The sequence below is a fragment of the Lutzomyia longipalpis genome, chromosome 1, assembly GCF_024334085.1.
Source record: "Lutzomyia longipalpis isolate SR_M1_2022 chromosome 1, ASM2433408v1".
Classification (NCBI taxonomy): domain Eukaryota; kingdom Metazoa; phylum Arthropoda; class Insecta; order Diptera; family Psychodidae; genus Lutzomyia; species Lutzomyia longipalpis.
In genome coordinates this window covers 44,810,171-44,831,829 of record NC_074707.1, presented here as the reverse complement: position 1 = coordinate 44,831,829, position 21,659 = coordinate 44,810,171, and the positions used below count along the sequence as shown (strand labels likewise).

The following is a 21,659-nucleotide window of genomic DNA, read 5'->3' as shown; positions in this document are numbered from 1 at the left end:
TACTTTAATAAATATGTGTAGCTATGTACATTTTGGGAGAGCTTTAAAAGCTCTTGAGGGAGTGAAGGAGGAATGCGACTTAATCGTCAGGGACACAGTCCCGGGCCCCCGGCACACTGTATTGAATTTATTTCTTCTGTGAGGCAACATTGTCAAAAAAAGAGCTGTAACGAAAATTTATTAGATCTCCCCATTTTTTATCCATATTCAACACTACGCATATATCATTTGTCGCAATATTTTCACTGTCAGAAAATTTAATGGGAAACTGTTGTGTCACTTTGTATTATTGTGTTTTGTGCTTTTTTGTAGCGCTTTCGCGAAAAAAAAAGTCTTTCACCTCGCTTTTTTTATTCATTGCCAAAAGAGACAGCTCTGGGGTGGCATGGCAGAGAAACATGGGAGAGATTCCCGCGAAAAATTTAATTATATGGATTATAATGTACTCCAACATGAACATTATTTGCCCTAAACCCAGTGTGGGTTAAGAGGGACGTTCTGGGAAAATGAGGTGACAAAGTACATGGCATTAAGCTCACCGCGCGGTAAAAGTGGGAGCTTTTATTGCAGCAAACATATTTCCTCTGAGTTTACACGTGAAATGCAATGTGAGGGGTGAGAGATTAATGTTTAGGGAGCAATCGTGCGCCAAAGGGTAAAGAATCAAATTCAGAGGGTCCCCCAAATGTACCTAAACTTTGAGTTACGTCATTGTTTTTTTTTGTCCTTCACGAGTGTGTGTGTAACTTTTCCGTCTACTCAAAAGAATTGAAATGTTGAACTTTGGCACAAAGCTCGTGGCTTTTTTTCGCTTTCTGCCTTTTAAAAAAAATATACTCTTCCCACACATAGCGAGGGAGTCTTTTTGGGTGGGAATGGAGTATATATATATATATATATTCCCTTTGGCAGGGAAGAAAGGTTAAATGTCTAAAATATGCAAGAAAAGAAGGACGCGAGAAGGAAGAAAAAAGGCACCAAAAAATGAAAATGTGTGTATAACAGCAACAAAAGTGGGAGTGAATGGGGGAGATTTCTCGATATGGCTCAGTGCGGAAAAAGGCAGATTGAAATGTGTTTTCCCACCCCTCCACCGGCCTGGTGCCTGTGTCATTCATCTTTGTGTACACCATGAATGAGAAAATAATACAGAAATACTTTTTAACTTTCCATTCCTCTGCTTTTCAAGCTTTTTTTTGGCTCTACACGCTTTTCCACAACAACAAAAAAATACTCCACCCTTTTTAGAAAGCTCATGTTCTGTACAAAAAGCTCTCTCTCTGCCACTTTAACTCATGGGGTGCATCTCTTTAAAAGACCACGTTTGGAAAATATGAAAATATCTACACACAGCTTTTGAAACATTCCCCTCTGTTATGGGGTGCTTTTGTATCATTTTTTTTACATAATATATTTTTATCTTGCAAGTTAAATTGCACAACCAAGAGAGCTTTTTCAATTCATCCACGCAGGGCCTTTTGCTCGTGGCTGTGATTTTTCTGCCAAGGGGTGAATTACTTGTAACTCAGGTTCTCGACTATTATTATGTAGGTAACTCGAATTAATTAAAGCTTCTTGACTTTCTGATTACGCTTAGTATCGCAATGATCATTAGTCAATTATTTAGGTAACTTCTTTATTTTCCTTTCAACACAAGCAAAAGAAAAAAAGTTCTGAAAGACTACGATTTCTTGTCTATATACACTCTTAACGCTTCCCTCCATGACCTTCAATCCTCTCTCTCTCTCTCTCTCCAGGATACTTAACAGCCCCATTTTAGAAGGAAATTCGATAGGAATCCCCCTCTACATACATACATATATAGCTATCATATATACCACAGCTACCATAGGCACGAGCGATGAAAGTTGCTTTTGGGAAACTTATTAGGGCATCGCAAAGTCCCTTGGCGAAAGTTGTGTGGATGGGAAAATTTACAAATACGGATTACAAATTCAATAATGTTTGTTGCCCAACAACGAACGAGGCAGACACAATGGGAGGCACAGTATGTATATAGGAAAAGTGGCTGAGTGAAGTTTTTCGAGGGTTTTGCTTTTTTGACGGGGGAGTGGGGTGGCTGGGGGAGTTTTGCGAAAAATTCCCATAGCGCGATGTTGGTTCGTGTAATGAAATTATGAGAAAAGTTTCTCGTCAATTTGATGGTTTAATTTTTAATAAACACATCATCGTGAGTGCGGGAAACACAAGAAAACACCCCCGGAGCTATTTGGGGCAGTTGGGAAAATGGTAAGGGGTGGATGCGGAAAAGACGCATGGGAGTTTGGGGGAAAAAAGTGACGAGAAAGTTTATAAATCATGGAGATTGCTGATTTTTGGGAGCAAGAAAAAAATACCTCCTCCTCATCCCATCCTCCTTGTTTATGCGAATCAATATCCCCAACACGCTTTACCCAATTTGAGGAACTCCACTTGGGGTTTCCCACCATCACCACATACAGTGGAGAAATTGCGCTAAAGGGGGTTTTGTGAAATATGAAATTCTGTGGTTAATATTTTCTCCCTGTAAATAATGCAATTGTAATTCAATGGAAAATTCCATAAATTTCTCCATCTCAACCGTGGCTGGGGAGTAAGATACTGTGATTAAATTAGAATAAAGCCGCCCCCACATTCAACCACTTCCGGTGGATTGTCTGCGGAGTACATAGGTGGGTAGATGAGTCAATGTGCAAAATACAATTTTCCCTGGCTGTTGAGCATGTTAGAGCGTGTGTGTGCCTTATACAAAGAGACGAGCTCACTTATAAAGGGGTTTGAAGTGCATTGCTCAAATATGCAAAATATTCAAGGAAGTTTCCATATCTTACAGATGCTTGAGAAAATGGATAAATTGTTATTTGAACGCAGAAATAATATGCTTTCCTGCACTCCAAAACACTCCTGTGGCGTAAGAAAATTGACCCCAAACCACTTTAGAATATTAAAGATATTCACCCATTACATAACTTTGTGATGCATAAACTGGGGAGAGAAAATTTAAGTTTTATGTGTATACATTCTTGTCTCCCCGTACATATCTCTGTGTATAAAATTCAACTACATTTTAATATGGAAAAATCATTTGGAATTTTGTGAAAACATATTTCACATAGAAAGTAAAATTTCACTGTGGTATAATGTTGAAATATGAATCGCGGAGTATTTAAGAGTATAAGTACTGACTGAGAGGATATGGAAATTTTATGGAGAATTTCCCGGAAATTACTTTTTGCTAACTTATATCAGAGATTTACATTTTGAAATTCCTTCTGAATCTCTTCCACACACACACATTTACAATCTACCACCATGACCATAATCATACGTCATACTGACTATAAAATATTTTCAATAAAGAATATTGTAAGATTTGTATAATTTTTTCAAGAATTTTTTCTGCATTTAACTAATTCAAAAATTGAGAATATTTATCAAATAAATTAAATTGAATTCCAAATGTTGCAGATCAAACTATAATATATATAGCACTAAATTAATTATTAAATTGGATACAAAATTGTACATAAAATGAAAGTCAAATTTATCATTAGATGCTCTCTCTCTTGCTAATGTCCATGGTGTGTGCTGTGCATACATAATAAAAGGCTGAAACAATTAATCATTACTATCAACTAATAAATTCAGTAATATTCCTCGATAATATTGATGAAAGGAAGTCTGACTACGTCTGGCACGCATTGTCAATGGTTTATCCAATATATTATTATAGTCTCAAGATCCCACAATTCCAACTCGTTGAGTGTGTATTGATCATGGAGATTTATGAAATAGGTGGTCTGCTGTATTAATTGACTGCAATGGTCATACCATAATGCGTATCATATCAACAACAAGAAACCCTAAATTAGCTCTCAAGGTGTATGAGATGAGATACATATTCTTCACCCACAAGTACTCCTGAAAATTTGGATAATTCCACTCGAGTATGTGGACGAATCTCACCGCAAAGGTGTGCACTCACTGTGTACCTGTGGTGGAGTTCCTGTTGAATATTTATGCAGCAATCCCTGACCCTAATACAGGGTAATTTGAAATCTGGAGAGAGCCACACCGAAAAGAGAGATGTTCACACATGAAGCTCCTTTTTCCCCATAAAGTTTTCCACACCGAATAATATTATTGCACATACGGGGCTCCGCATCTGACATGTGCAGCCGTTTATCTTCATCATCATTGCAGTTTAGGGGATTCTGTGGGGAGAGCTGCATGCATAGTACCAAGACACAGTCATCAGATGCAGGCGAGCATCTCATGGCAGTCACGGGATGTTACTCATGCCTGATGCCGCGGTCTCGGGGATGAAGATGCCATGAAGTGCAGATGGGACGCATGGAAAGCCATTTTCCTGCAATTGCATGCAGATTTTATAAATTGTTGCAGCGGCAAAAGGTGCATCCCGCATCACCATTAAACCATAAATTTACTCGTCACACCATCAGCACTGTGGGGTGTCTAATCAAGAGGTAAAGGAAAGACACTTTCTGAATGGAGCATTATATATTCTCGGTATAAAGATTTCTGTCTGAAGTATGTATGTGGGGAGCTTTGTCTTTTAATATCTTGTTAAGCACCCAAGCTATAACTTTCTTCCAAGAAACTAATTCCACCTCACATAAAGAACTTTGATACTCCAACGAGAAGAATATTCAAACTATGGCAGAAATTTCGAAGAAAATGGTTCTGAAGGTTCTAAATGGATTTTCATTTGAAGGAGCTTTCATGCTGCGAACGGATGTGGTCAGAGAACATTGCAATAGATTTTCCAGCAGTGTGATGGGACTATTCGCAGTGGCTACAAGCAATTTTCATTAAATTTTCGAGCCAACACCAACCCAGAGATTGCAAGCTTGTTGGTTGTTTTTGAATAAAATTCAACATCTGAGTGGAGAGATCGCACCCCTAAAGCTATATAATGTAGTTTGCTCAAAGGCATAACGATGCTCAAGTAATTTCACTAATCTCCCGTAAAGACGGTCTACATAGTGTTGCTTTCTTCACCAAAAGTTCATTGGATATTAAAGCCACAGTTCGTGGTGTAAAATTCTCAGGCGTCACTCTTGATCTCATATCAGTATTGTTACCCGGATGTGGTGTAGAAGTTCCCAATGAGGAAGTGTTTTCCACCCACTTGAATATTAATATACCCCGCACACAGCTCTGATATACATGTACTTTCTACTGGATGGTGGGATAATTTAATAGAAGCTTTATGCGTCATCGCCGGAGAAAGTTTTCACAGAGAGAGTGCGGCAAAAGTTCAGGAAACACAAACATACTCCAATGATGACAACTTTGTGCAAAAGCACCAAAATTAACACTTTCTATCGTTTTGTGCCGAATTCTGTCCACACACACATTTTGAATTTGCAAAATGTCTATATAGCAGAGCCACCAAAGTCAAATGCAGACACACTTATGTTGTGAGGAATGAATTTTGTGGTCTCTACACGTCTGTGGGGAACAGGCGGGAATAGTAAAAGTGCGAGAACTTGTTCAATAAATAAACAAACATTGAAAATTCTGCACACACCTGGTGCTTTGGAGACCTCTGCACACCATTTAAAGAGACTATCAACGCTCTGTGGCATTCACATCTAATGAGAAGCTTTAATTGGGTCACTTTTCAAATGCAATATTCTATTTGAATTTCTATGAATATTTCCCATGAACTTTTCCGAGCTTTCCTAGCGAGTTTAGAGACACCTTCACCGACTTTTATGCAATAAAATTTATGATGAATCAGTGTCTCTGTGTGTGAAAATTCCACAACATTTCTCTCACATGCTCCATGACTTTCCTTATCGCAACTCACCCGAAAGGTGCGAAATGAAAAAAAAGAGGGAAAATCTTTCGTAGTCATAAAAAAAATCAAAGAGGAGGGAAAATCCCGAATTGTCTGCATTTTGTCCTCATAAAAATCACCTTTTCACTACATCAGTAAAATCCATAGCAAGAGGTGTGTCGTCGGTGTGTGAGAAAATGGGAAGGGTTTGGTTTATATGCAAATATATCCGTGAATTTATGATTTTTCCAAATTCACTCTATAAAATAATAAATTTTGATATGATATTAAATTTGTGGTATGAGTATTGCCCCAATTTATTGCTCCACAAGCTGAAAATGGTTTGATTTTTTTCCAACATATAAGAAAAATTCATTTCAATGATATTCATTCCTTAATCACATAAAATTGATTACTTTTACGTTTATCAATAATGTAATTTAAGGAAAAGAAAAGTTATGAATGGGGGTTGAAAGAAAAATCAAGAGGGAAAGGAAAATGTTCTGACTCTTAAAGAAAAAAAATCACAATGAATGATTCGTTTTGCAAAACTTTTAAAATCTTTTCTAAAACTTTTTGTCTCTACGTAAAAGAAAAATATTTAAGAGAACTTTAAGCAAATATACTTCTAAAATACTTAAATATTTCCTGGAATAAAGATGGAGCTGCAAAATTATCCTCATTTGCACAAGCATTGTTTTCTCATTTTCCTACTTAACACGGTATTTTCACTTCCTTTTGGCACAAAAGGTGTATGAATTTTTGAGCTATTTATGTATATATAGCGAGGGGTGGAGCTTTCGAAAACTTTCAAGTTTCAACAAAACATTAAAACCCAAAAGTGGGAATTTTCACAACTTAATTCTTCACCTTTCTCTTTTATGAATTATGAGTGTTTTTTCGGGCAGAAAATCACCAATTTTCCTTCTACTCCAAGAATGCTTTTCTCAGTGGATCCCATGGTATTCCACAATGCGTGGAAGTTGCCATATGGCGGAATGGAATTCAAACAAACCCTCCTCCTTAAAAAGCATTGTCTCGGAAATGTGTGGTGGTGGAGTTGACTTTGGGAGCTTTTTTTTTTTAAAGAAAACCACACACGCACCCATTTTGTGGGAGGCCTCTGAATTCGCCACAATTTGAAATTTCATTAAAAAAACACCTCTATCAGCGAACAAATACTCTCGGTCGCCTATAAAACCTCGGGGTGCTTGTTAAACCAAATTGAGTTTTTCACTCATTGTTGTGCAGACGAAAAGCTCCCTTCGCATGTATGGAACAATATGGGGCTTTCTCGTTGGTATCCCCCTTTACCCACCACCCACCCAAAACACCACCCGTGACGGGGATCTCTTTGACATATTTATGGAAAAGTGTGTGCGACATTCACAACACAAATGCCGGAGCTTTTCCTCCTGGTGAGACATTTCACCGGGAAAATCGCTTATATGGGTTTTTGGGATCCCCCCTTTTTCGGTTGAGGGGCACCGGGCGGGGAAGAAAAGGTGCCATAATGAGTGTCGTATTTTTTGTGGCTCAATGCGATTTTACCACCAACCACCGAAAGAAACTACCTTTCCATGCCCCAGCGGAAGTGGCACGGAAATTTCTCGGGGTTGAACGTACCATAGGTATTATGTTTAACTGATTTGAAATTTGCATGGAGCAAATAAGTCCTAAGGGGACGGATGGGAAGGGAATTTGTATATGAAGATGGGAGGATGGTTGAGATTTTATAGCTTTTGGTTCATCCTCCTGCAAAAGTACCGATAAAGTCGAGTGGAAAGTCAGTCGTTTTGCACGTTTTTCTTTCACGTGTGTTACGGTGGGGTCCCTTTGAAGGGCATGTAAATCAAAAACAGTCAGATACAGTACTTGAGAAAAGCTTTTACAATATTGAATGTCTCGAAAGCTTAAAATTTTGCTTAAATATTTGAGAAATATTCCTTCCTATTGAGCTTGTAGAGCTTTAAATTTTCGTGAATTTTCTTTATTTAAGAGCACAGTTGAATTTTTTTTTCTAGGTCAAGTAACTTCTTTAAAGCCATTGCGCCTCAATTCTAAAACCAGTTTCCAATAATCATAAAGTTCTACTTACCAAAACGTTATGATATACAACTCAGAAAATTTCTGAGAAACTTTTTGGGGAATCCTTGGATGGGGAGAGGAAGACGAAGAAATCTTTCATGTCGCCTAAATCATTGGCTCTGAAAAGAAATCCCCTCCTTGGCAATCACACGGCAATTTATCCTCCAAATGAGTAATACACTTTCACACATTTCACATCTCAATGAGGTAGAATTTGTCATGGGCTCGAGGGGCGCCTTGTGCCCCATTTCTCACTGCCGCCCAACACATATTTTACGTGTGTACACACTGGAGCAAATTGCATGGTTGTTCCACTACCGGAATATAGGATGCCCCTCGCAATTCCATATAAGAGGGAGTCCATGAAGGAAATATATCGATAAACTTTACAATTTTGGGGTGAAGAAACTTTACCACACACACACACACACACTCACACACACTTTTCCGCACTAATAGTCAAGTGGGGGTGTTTCGTAAAAAAAAGAAGGAAAAAAAGATTCTTTGACAGCAAAAGGGTTTGAGGCTCAAGCGTGAAGCTCATCCGAAATAAAATGGATGGGTATCGTGGTACGAAAAAAAAAGTTCATGTGGATGAAATTCTTATTTTCTTCCTCACCCACTTGCTTAGTGAGAGTAAAGAAAAATTCATGCTGGATATTGGGTGGAAAAGAGTTGATTTATGTTCCGTTTAAGGAAAATCGATTCACAAAATCAAATATCAAGACATTGAGAGGAGACTTTCACGGCCACTTTTTCCTCCTCCAACAAACTTTTCTCTCTTAGATTTAATGTATTCGATATATACTCAACTTTTTCTTCTTTCTGCCTTTGGTTGGAAGTTTTCTTCTGTTTTAGATTAGATTAAGTAAATTATTCTCACAATGACGATTCACATACCAAATAAACTTTGCCGGATAAAAAATCATCAAATTACAGCAAAAATTTCAAAATATCGAATATTCCTCTCCGACACGTATTATAAAATGTCTTTTATGTAAACCATCGATGTATTTTCCTCTTCAATGCAAAACCCTCAATTATACAAAATCTCAACTCTCTGTTGCTGCTTCTGCAATTGAATACATTGAATGACGATATTTCAATTAGACGCCATCCTTGCTGAAAATATCGTTTTCCACAACTCTTTTTCTGTGCATTCTCCTCCATCCAACCACCGTCGTCTGTAACCCATGCCTCTACGAAGCTTTTCCCACTCGTCACATGGAAGATTGAATGAATAATAAATTCTGCAAGAGGCGACAACATACGCGACGTCGGAGGGATATGTGATACCCTTCCGGGAAACTTTATACTTTCCAGAATCATTCCCATGAATAAATAATTTAATGTCATTGAATGCCAACGATGACTCCGCTTCTATCTTCAAGCACTCCCATAGAGATGGTGGAAGTTAGGAGCAAAAGGAAAAGTATTCCGTATATGGGAATATCTCTCCAATTAAATCACCAAAGATCCACCAAAGATGAATCAAAGAATTCCCTCAATATTCCGTCTTGTATATAGCACAAAAATTCATCGAGCGATAGCAGAGCATATGGAAGATGGGATGGATGAGGAAAAATAATAGGGGAGTTTTTCTGTGATGCCCATTAATAAAATAAATCATTTTATTTTTATGCTCTTCCCACCACCAATGACACAACAGACTGTTTCATAAAGTGAAATTGTATAATGGGACGTTTCTTGGTCCTTCCTCCCTTCTTCCTCAAGTTGCTTTCTCTATTTCTCTTGCGGAGAGAGCTAGAATGTACGCAAGTGACATTCACCCACAAAGCATCAGCATTTCTTACCATGAAAAAAGAAAAACTTTAACAATACCCCAAAATGAAAATACATCCATCGTCGTTCTTCCGTACGTCTTATACAAAACCAGACAACTTGCATTGTTACTATGGGGAGATTCTTTTCCCCTTGGCATTTATTGATTTCATTGGAATTTTGTGAAAAATTGGTATATTTTTCAACAATTTTCATTAAATTTGTCTTTTCAAATTGAATGATTGGAGGGCAATTAGTTGGTATACCACAATCGTGGCATACCAAGTATTGTAATCGTCGGAAAAACCGACCACCTCACATCGGGCTCAAACTTGGTATGAGCACGTTTTAGACATCCCACATTACGAAAATGGTGGTGGAAAATTTTTGATCCGGCCGGCCTGCCGGCCTTCCGGCCGGTGGTCCAAACTTTGCCTTATATCTCGAAAACGGTAACAGATAGAGACTTCCGGTTTGAAGTTTTCTATAGAAATGTGGGTGTAAAATTTCATTTTTTCGCATTTTCAAAATCCAAGATGGCCGCCGTCGGCCATTTTGAAATAACGTCAACCAGTTCCCTTATAGCTAGAGGTCTGAAATTTTAGTATGTTGTAGAGCTCAATGAGATGTTTTCATCAACAAATCATACTTGAAAATCGGTCAAGCGGTTTAGCAAATATGGCGGCCTAAAGCAAAAAGTGTTTTTTCGATATAACTCAAGAACGGCTTGACCGATTTTGACCATCTTGGTATCAAATGAAAGGTTTCAAGAAGCCCTACAACTGTCTAGAACATTCCAAGTTCCAAAAATGGCCACAAAAGGCGCTAAAATCAAAAACAAAAATTGCCTAACTTTAAGGGGCAATATCTCCGAATCCCCATCTTAGATTTCCTTGAATTTTTGATATGTTGTAGCCTGACTTAATATCTTTCACCAGCCCGAAAATGAAGAAAATCTATGTCGCCGTTTAGAAGATATGGCCATTTGAAAAATTCTTGAATTGGAAAAGTTCTAAGAGCCATATCACTTGAACGCCTTGTCCGATTTGGCTCAACTTAGTATCAAATTAAAGGTTTTACAAAACTCTACAGTGTGGACTTTTTCATACGGAAGAATCTGGCTCATTTCCGTGTACAGATAGAGCATACAATTGCCCTAACTGTAAACTTTTGCTGCCACAGAAAAACCACGTTTGTACAAAGTTGGGAGAAATTAAGGACCTTGCTGTGGATCGTTCCTTGGCCCGCAGAAGAGCTGCTCGACCAGCCCAACCTGCTCGAGTGGAGCCCCCTAATGTGCAATCTGCAGACACACGTAACAATCAGAATCCTGAGCGCAATCAGGGACATGGAGGAGCCAGGAGGAAAGTTCAAGTAAGGACAAACTATGACACTGAATTTCCTGATACACTGAATAGAAATCGATTTGATGCTCTTGCATCGAGAGATGATGAGGCAACAATTGAGAATTTTTCGGATCTCTCTGGGGAAGTTGATGTGATGGACGAGAAAGTTCGAGGATCGCCCTTGCTAAAGGGTCTTAGAGAAAAGAGGAAACATGTAGAATGCCAAGAGGAACTAGAAGAAAGGTATTTTCGCTGGGCCAAAGACCACGATGAGAGGACACAGAAAAACGCAAGGACCATCAGCCCACCAGAGGCACCTCAAGCTCAGCAGCGTCCTGTGATTCGTCGCAGTGATCCTGTGAATAGCAATGCGGGAAGCAGTAGTCTTGGATGGAAGGACGTGTTTCTTGGATTTTTTGCCACCATGGAGTGCAGCGAAGGAATGATGAGTTTCGTCAAAGGGATTCTTCTTCCGTGGATAGAGGGCCTTTTGATCAAGCACTTCCCCATGTTTTTTTTGTAAATAATTGTATTTAAATGTTCTATTTGTAAGATTTTGGACTGTTGGTCACGAATGGAATCATTTTCCGCAGACCTATGGGTGCTTGGGGGGGAAATAAAAAAAAAAAAAAAAAAAAAAACAAAACTCTACAACTTTCTAGAACATCAGAAACCTCTAGAACCATTCCTTTAGGACAAAAAGTACAAAAAACTGTTTTGGTAGAACAAAAATCCGCCATTTTGTATTCTGGAGGTGACCTTGAAATGTATCGAAATATATGTCATATTATAGCTTATTTTAATACCTTTCCATAACTAGTCAAGAAATTTCTGTAGGTCTTATAGAACTTCAGATATGAGCATTTTTATCTTTCATATTGATGAATTTTAATAAAAAAAATCAACTTTGCCTACTAATTCTGCTCACAAATTAAATTACAACGCATAGACTGACCCATCCGCGTTGTGGTATACCAACTTTAATAACTGGACGCGTTATGATTGACTTTTAAATTACGAGTTGTGCTATATTTTTCTTTAATAAATCCCATAAATTATGAGTTAGTGGCTTTAGAAGAATAGAAAAAACTTTTTTAAACAAAAAAGACAATAATTTGCAGAGAAACAATGGGTTCTTCTAGGAATTTCTCCTAGCCTTATATTTTCTATCTCTTCAATCTGTTTTCAAGCTATAAATCAAAGATGAAATTTTTCCCTTCATGAAACTTTCAAATTTCTTTAATTTTTCACGAATCTTCCATCCCTTATACAGGACACCAAAGACGCGGTAGTTGAAAAAGATGGGGATGAATTGAGATAAATGGAATCGAGGGAAATGGGACAAAGCAGTTGATGCTGAATATATAATCAACTAGTGCGGGTATATAGCAATTTATGTTGCGAGAAATTTACCCCCTCTGCCCTTACTTTCATCTTGCTTTTCAGCCATTGGGGATGTGGGAGATTGAAAGAAATATTGCGAATTATCTAATCAAAATTCTCGTTTATTGCTTCATTGGTTTCACTTGTGAATTATTTTCACGGCTTGCACAGCTTCTCTTTTGAGATTCACACGGAAATGGATTTTTTTCTTGTCCAAGAATTTGGCGGAAATAAATAAATAGTGTTGCGGGGCATTTTTAACAGCAGCATTCTACGAGGAGAGGTGATTGTCGAGTTCATCCTTTGGCAAGGCTCGGATATTTCTGCCAAAGCTCCCATTGGCTCTGGCAATGGCGTAATAGACGGGATATGCTCCAGCGGCAAAATTCACATCAACTTCATGACCCAGTGGACGTTGAGAGACTCCCAGCATTCGGAGATGTCGATCTTGGTGGTAGTGCGGGTGAAGGGGTTGAATTATGACAATTTCTGAGGAATCCTTCTCAACTGGGAGGTCCTCTTCGCGAAATTTGCGATCATTCCGGTGGTTGACATTTATGGCTCCTTCAGGGGAGAGAATTGTGATGACTTGAAGTGGAGAATCTCCATCGACACCGGCAACTGGGGCTGCGAATGCTTCCCGCGAGAAGACAAAGAGAATCAGGGGGATTATCTGCAATATATTAAATTTTTTTTTTCGTTATTAAAGGAAAGAAATATTTTTCTGAAATAATTAAATTTTAATTGATACTTTTAATGCTTAAAATTCCACATTAAAAAAACTAAAAAAAAAGTCGAATCGTTAAAAATATTTCAAAAGCTCCTACTTGAAAAACGTATAAGCTAATTAAAACTTTTCACTGTTGAATAAACACTTCAATTTAGCGAGTTGTAGATTAAAAACTTTTTCTCATTAATTTAGAATACAAATTAATTAGAAAAAAGTTTTTTTTTTTATAAATTATTTTTCCATAAGCTCCGATGTACTCAGGAATGTATAGTTAAAACGTTAGTAAAAACATACATAAACCATAAATAAATAAGCAGTTATGTCAGGTGAGTTTTCAAATGTTAAACCAATTACAAAAACAAGCAATTATTCCACATTTTAGAGCTAATTTTATTAGCACAAAAATTTTTAAACCTTCACCCAGTTTTCTTGAGCATCTCACAAACACACGCGGTAAAGTCCATCTAAGCAATTAGCTTTGCAATCAATTGAAAAATTGAGGACTTCTCTGAAATCTCATGCACAATTATCTCATTCTCAAATATTTGTTTATTTCTTCACAATTTAAAATGCATGTTTTTTCATGAGGTAAAGTTGTGCCACAAATCGTTTCACAGCTAAAAACATTTTAAGTTTTCAGCAATTCCACTTTCAAACCAACAGAAAAAAAACCTTATAGGGAAGAAACTTTCGAGGGAAGAGCTTTCATGGTCACTCGGCGACTGTAAAAGAGTTTTCTCTGTACTTTTTTGTGCCAGTTTGGGGGTTAGAGCAGGCAAAAAAAATGGGAATGCGGTGAGAAATTCAATTTCCATAAATTATTTTCTGTAGCACCGAGAGAAAAAGTTCTCCCTCAGCAATTTACCACTTTTCCGATAGTCTGCATTTTTCACTGGGCCACCACAGTGTGATAAATTTTCCACGAGGGCGGAACACCTCACAAGTCACAGGACACTCCTCAAATGCAGCTGCTTGGTAGATATCGCGTGTTGAATTTCCTCTTCAGCACAGGTACTCTCGGTGACATTCACTTTTTTTTTAAATACTCTTTACAGAATCTCTTTAGCAATTAATACTTTGGAGGTCCATCAAGGTGTGCACTCACAGCAAGACTGCTCAACTTGTGTGGAGTACGAATCAATTTAATCAATTGGCGGCTTTTTTTCACCATCTCAAGCTCCATCCGTAGACATGGCTCCACGATCTCTCCCTCCCTCATGCCATTTGTGGCGTACTCTGGGTATAAACACAATGAAAAATTCTCGGGCTTTTTTTATCACATCACCTCGGCGAATTGCTCGTAAACACACCGCGATGTTAATATCAAAAGAGTCCCCCTGTATAGCAAAAAATCATCATTTACAGACTCTGGCAGAAGAGTTTGTGTTTTAGTGAGTTGATTGAGTGCTCTATAAGGTTGCAGGCATAATGGAATTTTTCATAAGATTCCAACAAAAAAGCTTTGCAAGTTTTCAGAAGCAAGTTTTTGTTTTTTTAGAATTATCAGCCATACATATGGTGCATTTTAAGTGCCACAGATTCTTTTCTAAAGTTCACAACTAACCGGCAAGTCTCGTCATGAGCATTTAATGTGTTTAGTTTATCTTCACCTAATTTTAAAATACAACCTCATGATAGTTTTTTCAAGCAAATGCAAAGGAATTTAGAGAGCTTAATTAAAATAAATCTCTAAGGGTAACTGGGGTAAAATGGTGAATGTGAAAAAAATAAATAAAATTAATATCTCAAAATGTAGTGGCTACACGGAAAAAAATGAATAGCCAAGGTAGACACAAAAAATATGTCTCCCAGCTATTTGGCGTTAGAATATAATAATGTCCAGGGTAGAAATGAATTATGTCTCTCCCAGGCATTTGAAATTTCTAGCTCAGAAATTTTAGAGAAAAATCAAAACATTCAAAAATTAGGTTATGTGATGGTGTTGTTGACTTTCTCTGAAGAAGTGCAATTTTCCTGTGGACCCATTTACAATAACATCTCATGATTTGTCGGAAAATCTCACAGTTTTCTCGGTGACTTATGAAAATGACCATGTTTATGTGTGTATTGGGAAAAAAATGACAAAATTTGTGAGGCAGTTAAAATTTTTTGTAGCCGAGACTGGAACTATAAGTGGCTCGAGTACAAATTATGCGTGGCAGAGACATATAAGAATTTCTGGCTTGGATATATGTCAATTTCTGTACCGTACAACTTTTTTTTTTCCGTGTACTAATCTAACTTTGTCAGTATAGTTGCACTTCATACCCCTGCCTTAGCCTAAAAAGTATTATGATAATTCATCCAATATTTTGGCTTTTATTTGAAAAACAAATTTTTCGAACATCGAAGTTACTCTGACCTCTCAACTACAAATTAAGTTTTGGCGAAATTCTCTGCAATTTTTTTGATTCAAATGCATTTTTTGATAGAATACCTAACTATTGCTAAACACGAATCTAATCTGAATTTTCCAAAAAAAATTTCCGATTTTTCCCGTAGAACACTGATAGTAAAAAGTACCCCTTGGGGCAAAATGGTGAATTTGGTGTTTTGTTTAAATAACTTTTTAAATTTTTGAAAAAAAAATTTCCCTAATCAGTATAACTGTTATAAATATTTGACCACTCACTATTACCAATTTTTTAAAGTAAAAAAATAAAAAAAAGGAAAGGTTTTCTTTTTATTTTTTTAATTAAAAAAGTTTTAACTGGTAAACAAATCTTTCATTCTAAATAGATATTATAGTGCCTAGCTAAAATAATTTCATTAAATTAAGATTAGTGAACAAAAAACGCAATTCACCATTTTACCTCAAGGTTGGAGCAAAGAGGTGAAAGTACAAAGGTTTAGAAAATGGACTGAAAATGCATTTTCCCGTTGAGATAGAAAGAAATTGTCTGAGACAAAGTTGTAGCCCGGAAAATTTCCTAAAAGATAGTTCTGATGGGAAAACTCAAATAATATTTTCATAGAACTCAGAAAAAATTATCTTCCAAAAATTCACCATTTTACCCGAGTATGCCCCTATTTAATAAAAGATCTAAAATACTAAATTCCAAAATTTTCAATGGATTATTTTTTTTTAAAGATTCTCTAAAATTTTTCTTTAAAATATTAATTTTATTAGCAATAAATATTTTCAAATTGGATATGAAATTTTCACTCGTCTTTGAAAAATAAACTCACACGAAGATCACATTGTGAGCTGTTGAATGTTAACTCATCGATGATTTTGCCTAACGAGCGTGCAAGGGAATGTGCTTCAGCGAGCAAAACATAAACACCTCGACCTTGCATCTCTTGACCCGGGACGTCATAAGCAACACCTGAGATTCTACGAAGAGACGCACAGCCACTGGCGATGAACTAACCACTTGCCTCACTGAATACTGGGTGACTCACACGCTTCCCTTGATATCTTCTCGCGCGCGCAGAGATTTGTCGACAAGTATCGATTGTGATGAATAAATAATGTAGTAATCGCGCGGCATCACATGCTGTGCGAAGAGGGCATGAGAGGGAGGAGATTATCTGTTCGGGAGACTCGCAAATATGAATAAATAATGTTGACATCATCGCACAATCTCGAGTTTATCTCATCGTGCCAGACACTCCGAAATGCACAAGAGACATTCCTTCCACATGACACGCTCGATGCACATTTCTCGCCTGATTTATTGGGAGATTCCTCGACATGACACCACACACCCCAAAGCCTTTTTTTTTACGATCGTCTCGTTTTCTGCAATTTTTGCGGGAGGTGATTGAGCGCCCACCACACAAAAAAATCGATGGCAAACTGATACTTTTTTACAGCCTCTCGTGCCATTGAGATTCTCCACGTCGAAGAGCCATCGTCAAGGCAAAAGTGCCTGAGCTACAACAAAAGAAAATAAGATTAATTTCAAAAGCGAACAATTAATTTTTTCTGTCCATCCACGAAGAAACGCCCGGGAAGAAGATTGAAGAGAAAAAGCTCTCAGCTTGAAATTGCTTCAATTCACCAGTCTATCGGTGTGCGATGCTCACAAAATCAACATAATTGCGAGGTCTTCCCCATGCCTCGCGAGATAAAAAAAAATCACATAGCAAAAAATCCCGCTAAAAGGTGCAAAAGCATCAAATAGCGGCATGTTGGCTCTTTTATACCTTGCATGATGATTATTCTATTTATACTATGCCATGGTGCGGACTTAAGTACCACCTAAAGCCTCAATCCACTTAAAAAGCATGTTTACTTTCACTGTGGTGTGTATTGAAAATTCATGGTGTCTTCTTCTTTCATGGACTTTTAAGCGTGGCACTCGCGGGGTTCTATCAACATGTTTTGTGCTTATATCGTTTGAATAGAGGTTTAAAAAAAATTGAGAATCACGAGAAATGTTTATGAAGGAAATTAAAGCAGAATTAATTTCCTACATAAAAGCATAATTTTTCAATTTACTGCTATATAACTTCTCCAAGAAAGTATACGATGAAAGGTAATTCATGTTAAATGCTTTATTTTTTTTAAATAATTTAATAGATTTTAATTAAACCGTTTGGCAAAGTTCTTCCGTAGAATTTTCAAGAATTCACCGGCTTAAAGTAACATTATAGTCCCTTTAAAAAAATCCCAGTAAATCCTAATTTTCCCACCACTTAAGCTCCCAAAGCTTTCTTGAAAGCTTCTCAATTTTGGCTCTTGAATCCATCAAAATATCAAACCGAATTCATATTTTTCCCTCAACAACGAACATCACAAGATGACAAGAAGGTAAAACCAACGAGCCAAGAAATGTGGAGGAGAGAGTACTGAATTTTACAGCATTTGCTGCACAAAAAAGCTCCCTTTCCAAATGTTCCTATGATGGATTTTCTTGCAAAATCGATGTGAAAACATAAAAAAAGCTCAAGAGTGTCTGCATGAATATTTGATGAAGGAGCTAAATGTTTTTATACCCAATGATTGCGTGTTTTTATGATCGACTTAGGCGCAGTGTTTTTTTTTTTTTACTTCTTCTTCTTTCGAGCATCGAGAGTGGAATTCTATGGGTGGAGGGAAACATTGGGTAAAAGATACGGAATTTACTGCTGTGCTCGGGTCAGGGAGTTAATTACACCTAAATTAAATATTAGCTACACACAACGATGCTCCCGGAAGACGCAGTCAATGATGAGGTGCCGAAGACTATGATCGATAATGTGCTTTTTGGGGAACCGCTCCTCTCGGTGAATGCCCAAAAAGGCATACCAGCTCGTAACTTGGAGGTTGGAATTGCCGCTAAAAGCTTCTATATACCTCCTCACTCATGCGTAATTTTATACTTGAGATAATTACGGGGAGATATACATTAAATAGCGGATATTTCTGTCTATGGCACACGAAAAAAAAGCCAAGACATAAAATCGTCGTGCATTCCATTTATTTTTTGAAGCATTAAGAGGTTGCCAATTGGCAATCAAACATGAATTTTCCCACTTTTCCCCGTCAAAATGTTGATTTTCATTGCTTTAATTGACTTTATTATTATATGGAAATTTATATGGATATCAAAATTAATTTGTATAGGATATTATGCCCATTCCATGTGAAATGTTTCGTCTATATGCCAAACACGGCTATACGCACATATATTCTGTTGGTATTATTTATCCACATCTGATAATGTTCGCATATAAAATTTATTAATTGATCTGGCATTATAAATTTCATGCATGCAAATCCTGATGCAAATTGAATTTGTATTGATTATCTCATCAGACCGCGCACGGGGGGTATTTGCTGAAATTCCGATATTTTGTGTTCCCACATTGCCCCATGCGAATGATTTACATCCATGCAAAAGTCCGTGTTTTTCCCATTTTATTTGAATATGTCTATTTAAAAAATGTTGCAATAAAACAGAGTTGAAAACATGCTGGAAAATTGATCAACAGTGTGGTGCAAAAAAAAACAGTTTCCCATATAATTGAATGCAAATCCTAATGATTAGTTTTTCGGTGAAAAATTAAAAAGAAAATTAATTAAAATGTTGATGGAAAATTTATTTATTGATGATTTATTAATGAAGCTCAATTTAAGGAACATAAGATTTTTATTTTGAAGAAAAATTTGAAATATCATGCAGAATTTATGTCTTTTTCCCATAAACAATGTTTAAATTGGTCTAGCTAAAATTGTAATTATATTACGAAAAAAAACTGGATGATTTTTGAAGGTCTTCCTCCAATTCTTTAATTTACATTCGTATAAAGAACATTAGAGGTAGTATACTTCCCTATTGAGATAAGACATTTTAATATATATTTAACAAACAACGCATGATGAAAAATGAATAAGTTTCTTGTTTATATACATAGAAATTATAATTAATTATAAAACACAAGAGAATTAAGTGCCTCTCATCCGGATGGGGAGCAAATTTATTCTGACGTTTGTATTCAAGTGTGCTGGCGTAGTATAGTATATTTTGGGCTTCATCTCATCTTCTTTTCTGCCCCATACTTTCCCACACAATTCACTGAACCGTTGACCCGTGCAAAATCCATTAATAATTGCCTCATTGTCCGGCAAACAAAGTGCCCGTGACACATTCTTGAGAACATAAATCCTCACCCGTGTGCTCTCCGGGAAAATTCAACGAAACAAACATTTCTTGGAGGATCCTCGAGTGAGTCACACACATGTGGTGGGGCGGTGGCTGGCCCCGGGATGACGGGTGAAATGGTTATGCGATTACAATTCCGTGTGTAAGAGAAGACCTCTTTCCCTCGTACCTTGGACGATGCTCTTGCGTAATTACTTTCCATTCTGCTCATGTTGGGGCACCCCTAGTGGTTTTGTACCACACACGTCTCATTGCGATAGGCGCCATCCATTCCCATACATACAATTCTACCACCCCTCATACATCCTAATGCCATAATGAAAATTTCCTTTGACACATAAAAGAAAGATTCCTCTTGTTTTTCACTCACATCCCCACACCCAATGTGGCTCCTTCTTATACTCTTTTTCTTCGTCTCCCAATGCTACAATTCTCTGCGTATTAATATGGATGTGACATCATAAGAACCATATATTTTCTTCTTGTCTTTTTGCATAAGCTTCAATATTTCGTGAAATTTACAAGTATCCATTCAATGTGAAAAATTCAGAATTTTATTAAGTTTCTAGAGCTCTTCTTAGTTATTATAAAAAATAAAAATTAATGCTCAATTATGGATTTCTTTATCGCCAAATAAATTAAATTTCTTCATAACTAAATTCTATTTCTAACATCATGCAAAATTAATCATCTCACCTAGAATACAGGGCTTTAAATTCAAAATTTCAATTAAATACGATTAAAATGTTTAACTAGTAATTAAATTGCACGTAGAACGTGGAATTTTGCCGGTTACGCAAAGATCCTTATGTTTCTAATTGAAATTTCAAACAATATAAGCTCCATGCGATGTTTGCGTATACTCTGCAACGCACCATTGCACTCAAAATCCCTTATTAATTTTGCATTTTGCCAAATGAAATTTTCTCTAAATGAGCACAGAATATGGAAAGTTAATAGAGCCAAGGTTTTTCGTGTTTAATCATCCCCTCAATATTTGTGCAATATTTTCATGTGCTATTACGGGGTACAAATTTTATGTGTAAACTTTCTCTCATTATGCGGGAAAATTGTGACAAATGATATTAAAAAGACCAAATTGTAGATCATTCGATTATTTCGTATATTTAGTTAGTACCCCAGCCTCATTAGCATTTAACACTATTCCCGGGGAATTTGGTGTCTTTGTGGCAGTTTTGAGCACCACATTTCTAGGGGTTGGAGATGGTATTATAAAATTCACGAGCAAACCCCCATATCGCGATGGCATAAATTCAGCTCGTAAAATTATATAATAAATTATCCATGTATATCTAGCGAGATGGTTTTAAACTAATCCGTCTCAGATTACATTCCACTCATGTCAGCCACCATCGCACACGAGGAAATTCACTTTCCGCCCACAATTTCCCACACTTCGTTCCCCATACACACCACCACTTTTCCCCCGGAGCTAGGAGGGAAAACTTTTTGGTCCATACCAGCAGGATATATACCCCAGGAATTGTGTCTCAACACTGAAACACGTGTATCACTTTCATTTGTACATGATTTAATTGCATGCCTGAGAAGTTTCTGCGAAAATATGTCGCTTTTGTGCAGAGAAAATTGCGATATGAGGAATTTTTTCCGGGAAGAGATGCGAATTAGGATGGGGAAGAGGGTGCAAAAGGGAATTAGGTCGCAACGAGGTCTAAGAGGAGAGGGATGAAGACGGTAAAAATCCACGTCGTCTTCCTGACGTCAACTTTAGCCCACAATAAGTTGAGGTGTGGCCGCAAAAATAGGAAAACCATTAATCTCTTGAGAAATTTTCAACACTTCCTCTTTTGCGAACAATGTACATAATATAGAGATTTATTGGGGTGGGAGGTGCGGGGTGGTCTTGTGCAAAAGTTTTGACAGCACGTCAGTCACCCCCATTTTCTCAT

At 37.1% G+C, this 21,659-nt stretch overlaps 2 protein-coding genes across 2 annotated transcripts in view; one reads left to right on the top strand and one right to left on the bottom strand.

Annotated features, from left to right (window-relative positions):
• The window catches only part of LOC129787686 (uncharacterized), a 48,946-nt gene that overhangs the window by 19,627 nt on the left and 7,660 nt on the right, over positions 1 to 21,659 (top strand). The window lies entirely within an intron of this gene.
• LOC129787687 (uncharacterized) lies at positions 12,507 to 14,302 on the bottom strand. Its single transcript, XM_055823416.1, has 2 exons — positions 14,001 to 14,302; positions 12,507 to 13,078 (listed from the first exon to the last, which is right to left on the bottom strand). The coding sequence occupies exons 1-2, from the start codon at positions 14,019 to 14,021 to the stop codon at positions 12,677 to 12,679; spliced, it is 423 nt and encodes a 140-aa protein (XP_055679391.1). The 5' UTR covers positions 14,022 to 14,302; the 3' UTR covers positions 12,507 to 12,676.

What these genes read in the sequence shown, in the direction of transcription:
- LOC129787687 (XM_055823416.1), bottom strand. Translation starts at nt 14,021, where the DNA reads ATGCAGACTATCGGAAAAGTG. An exon ending in TGCAGACTATCGGAAAAGTG is followed by an intron (nt 13,079 to 14,000) that starts GTAAATTGCTGA and finishes AATATATTGCAG; the next exon opens with ATAATCCCCCTGATTCTCTT.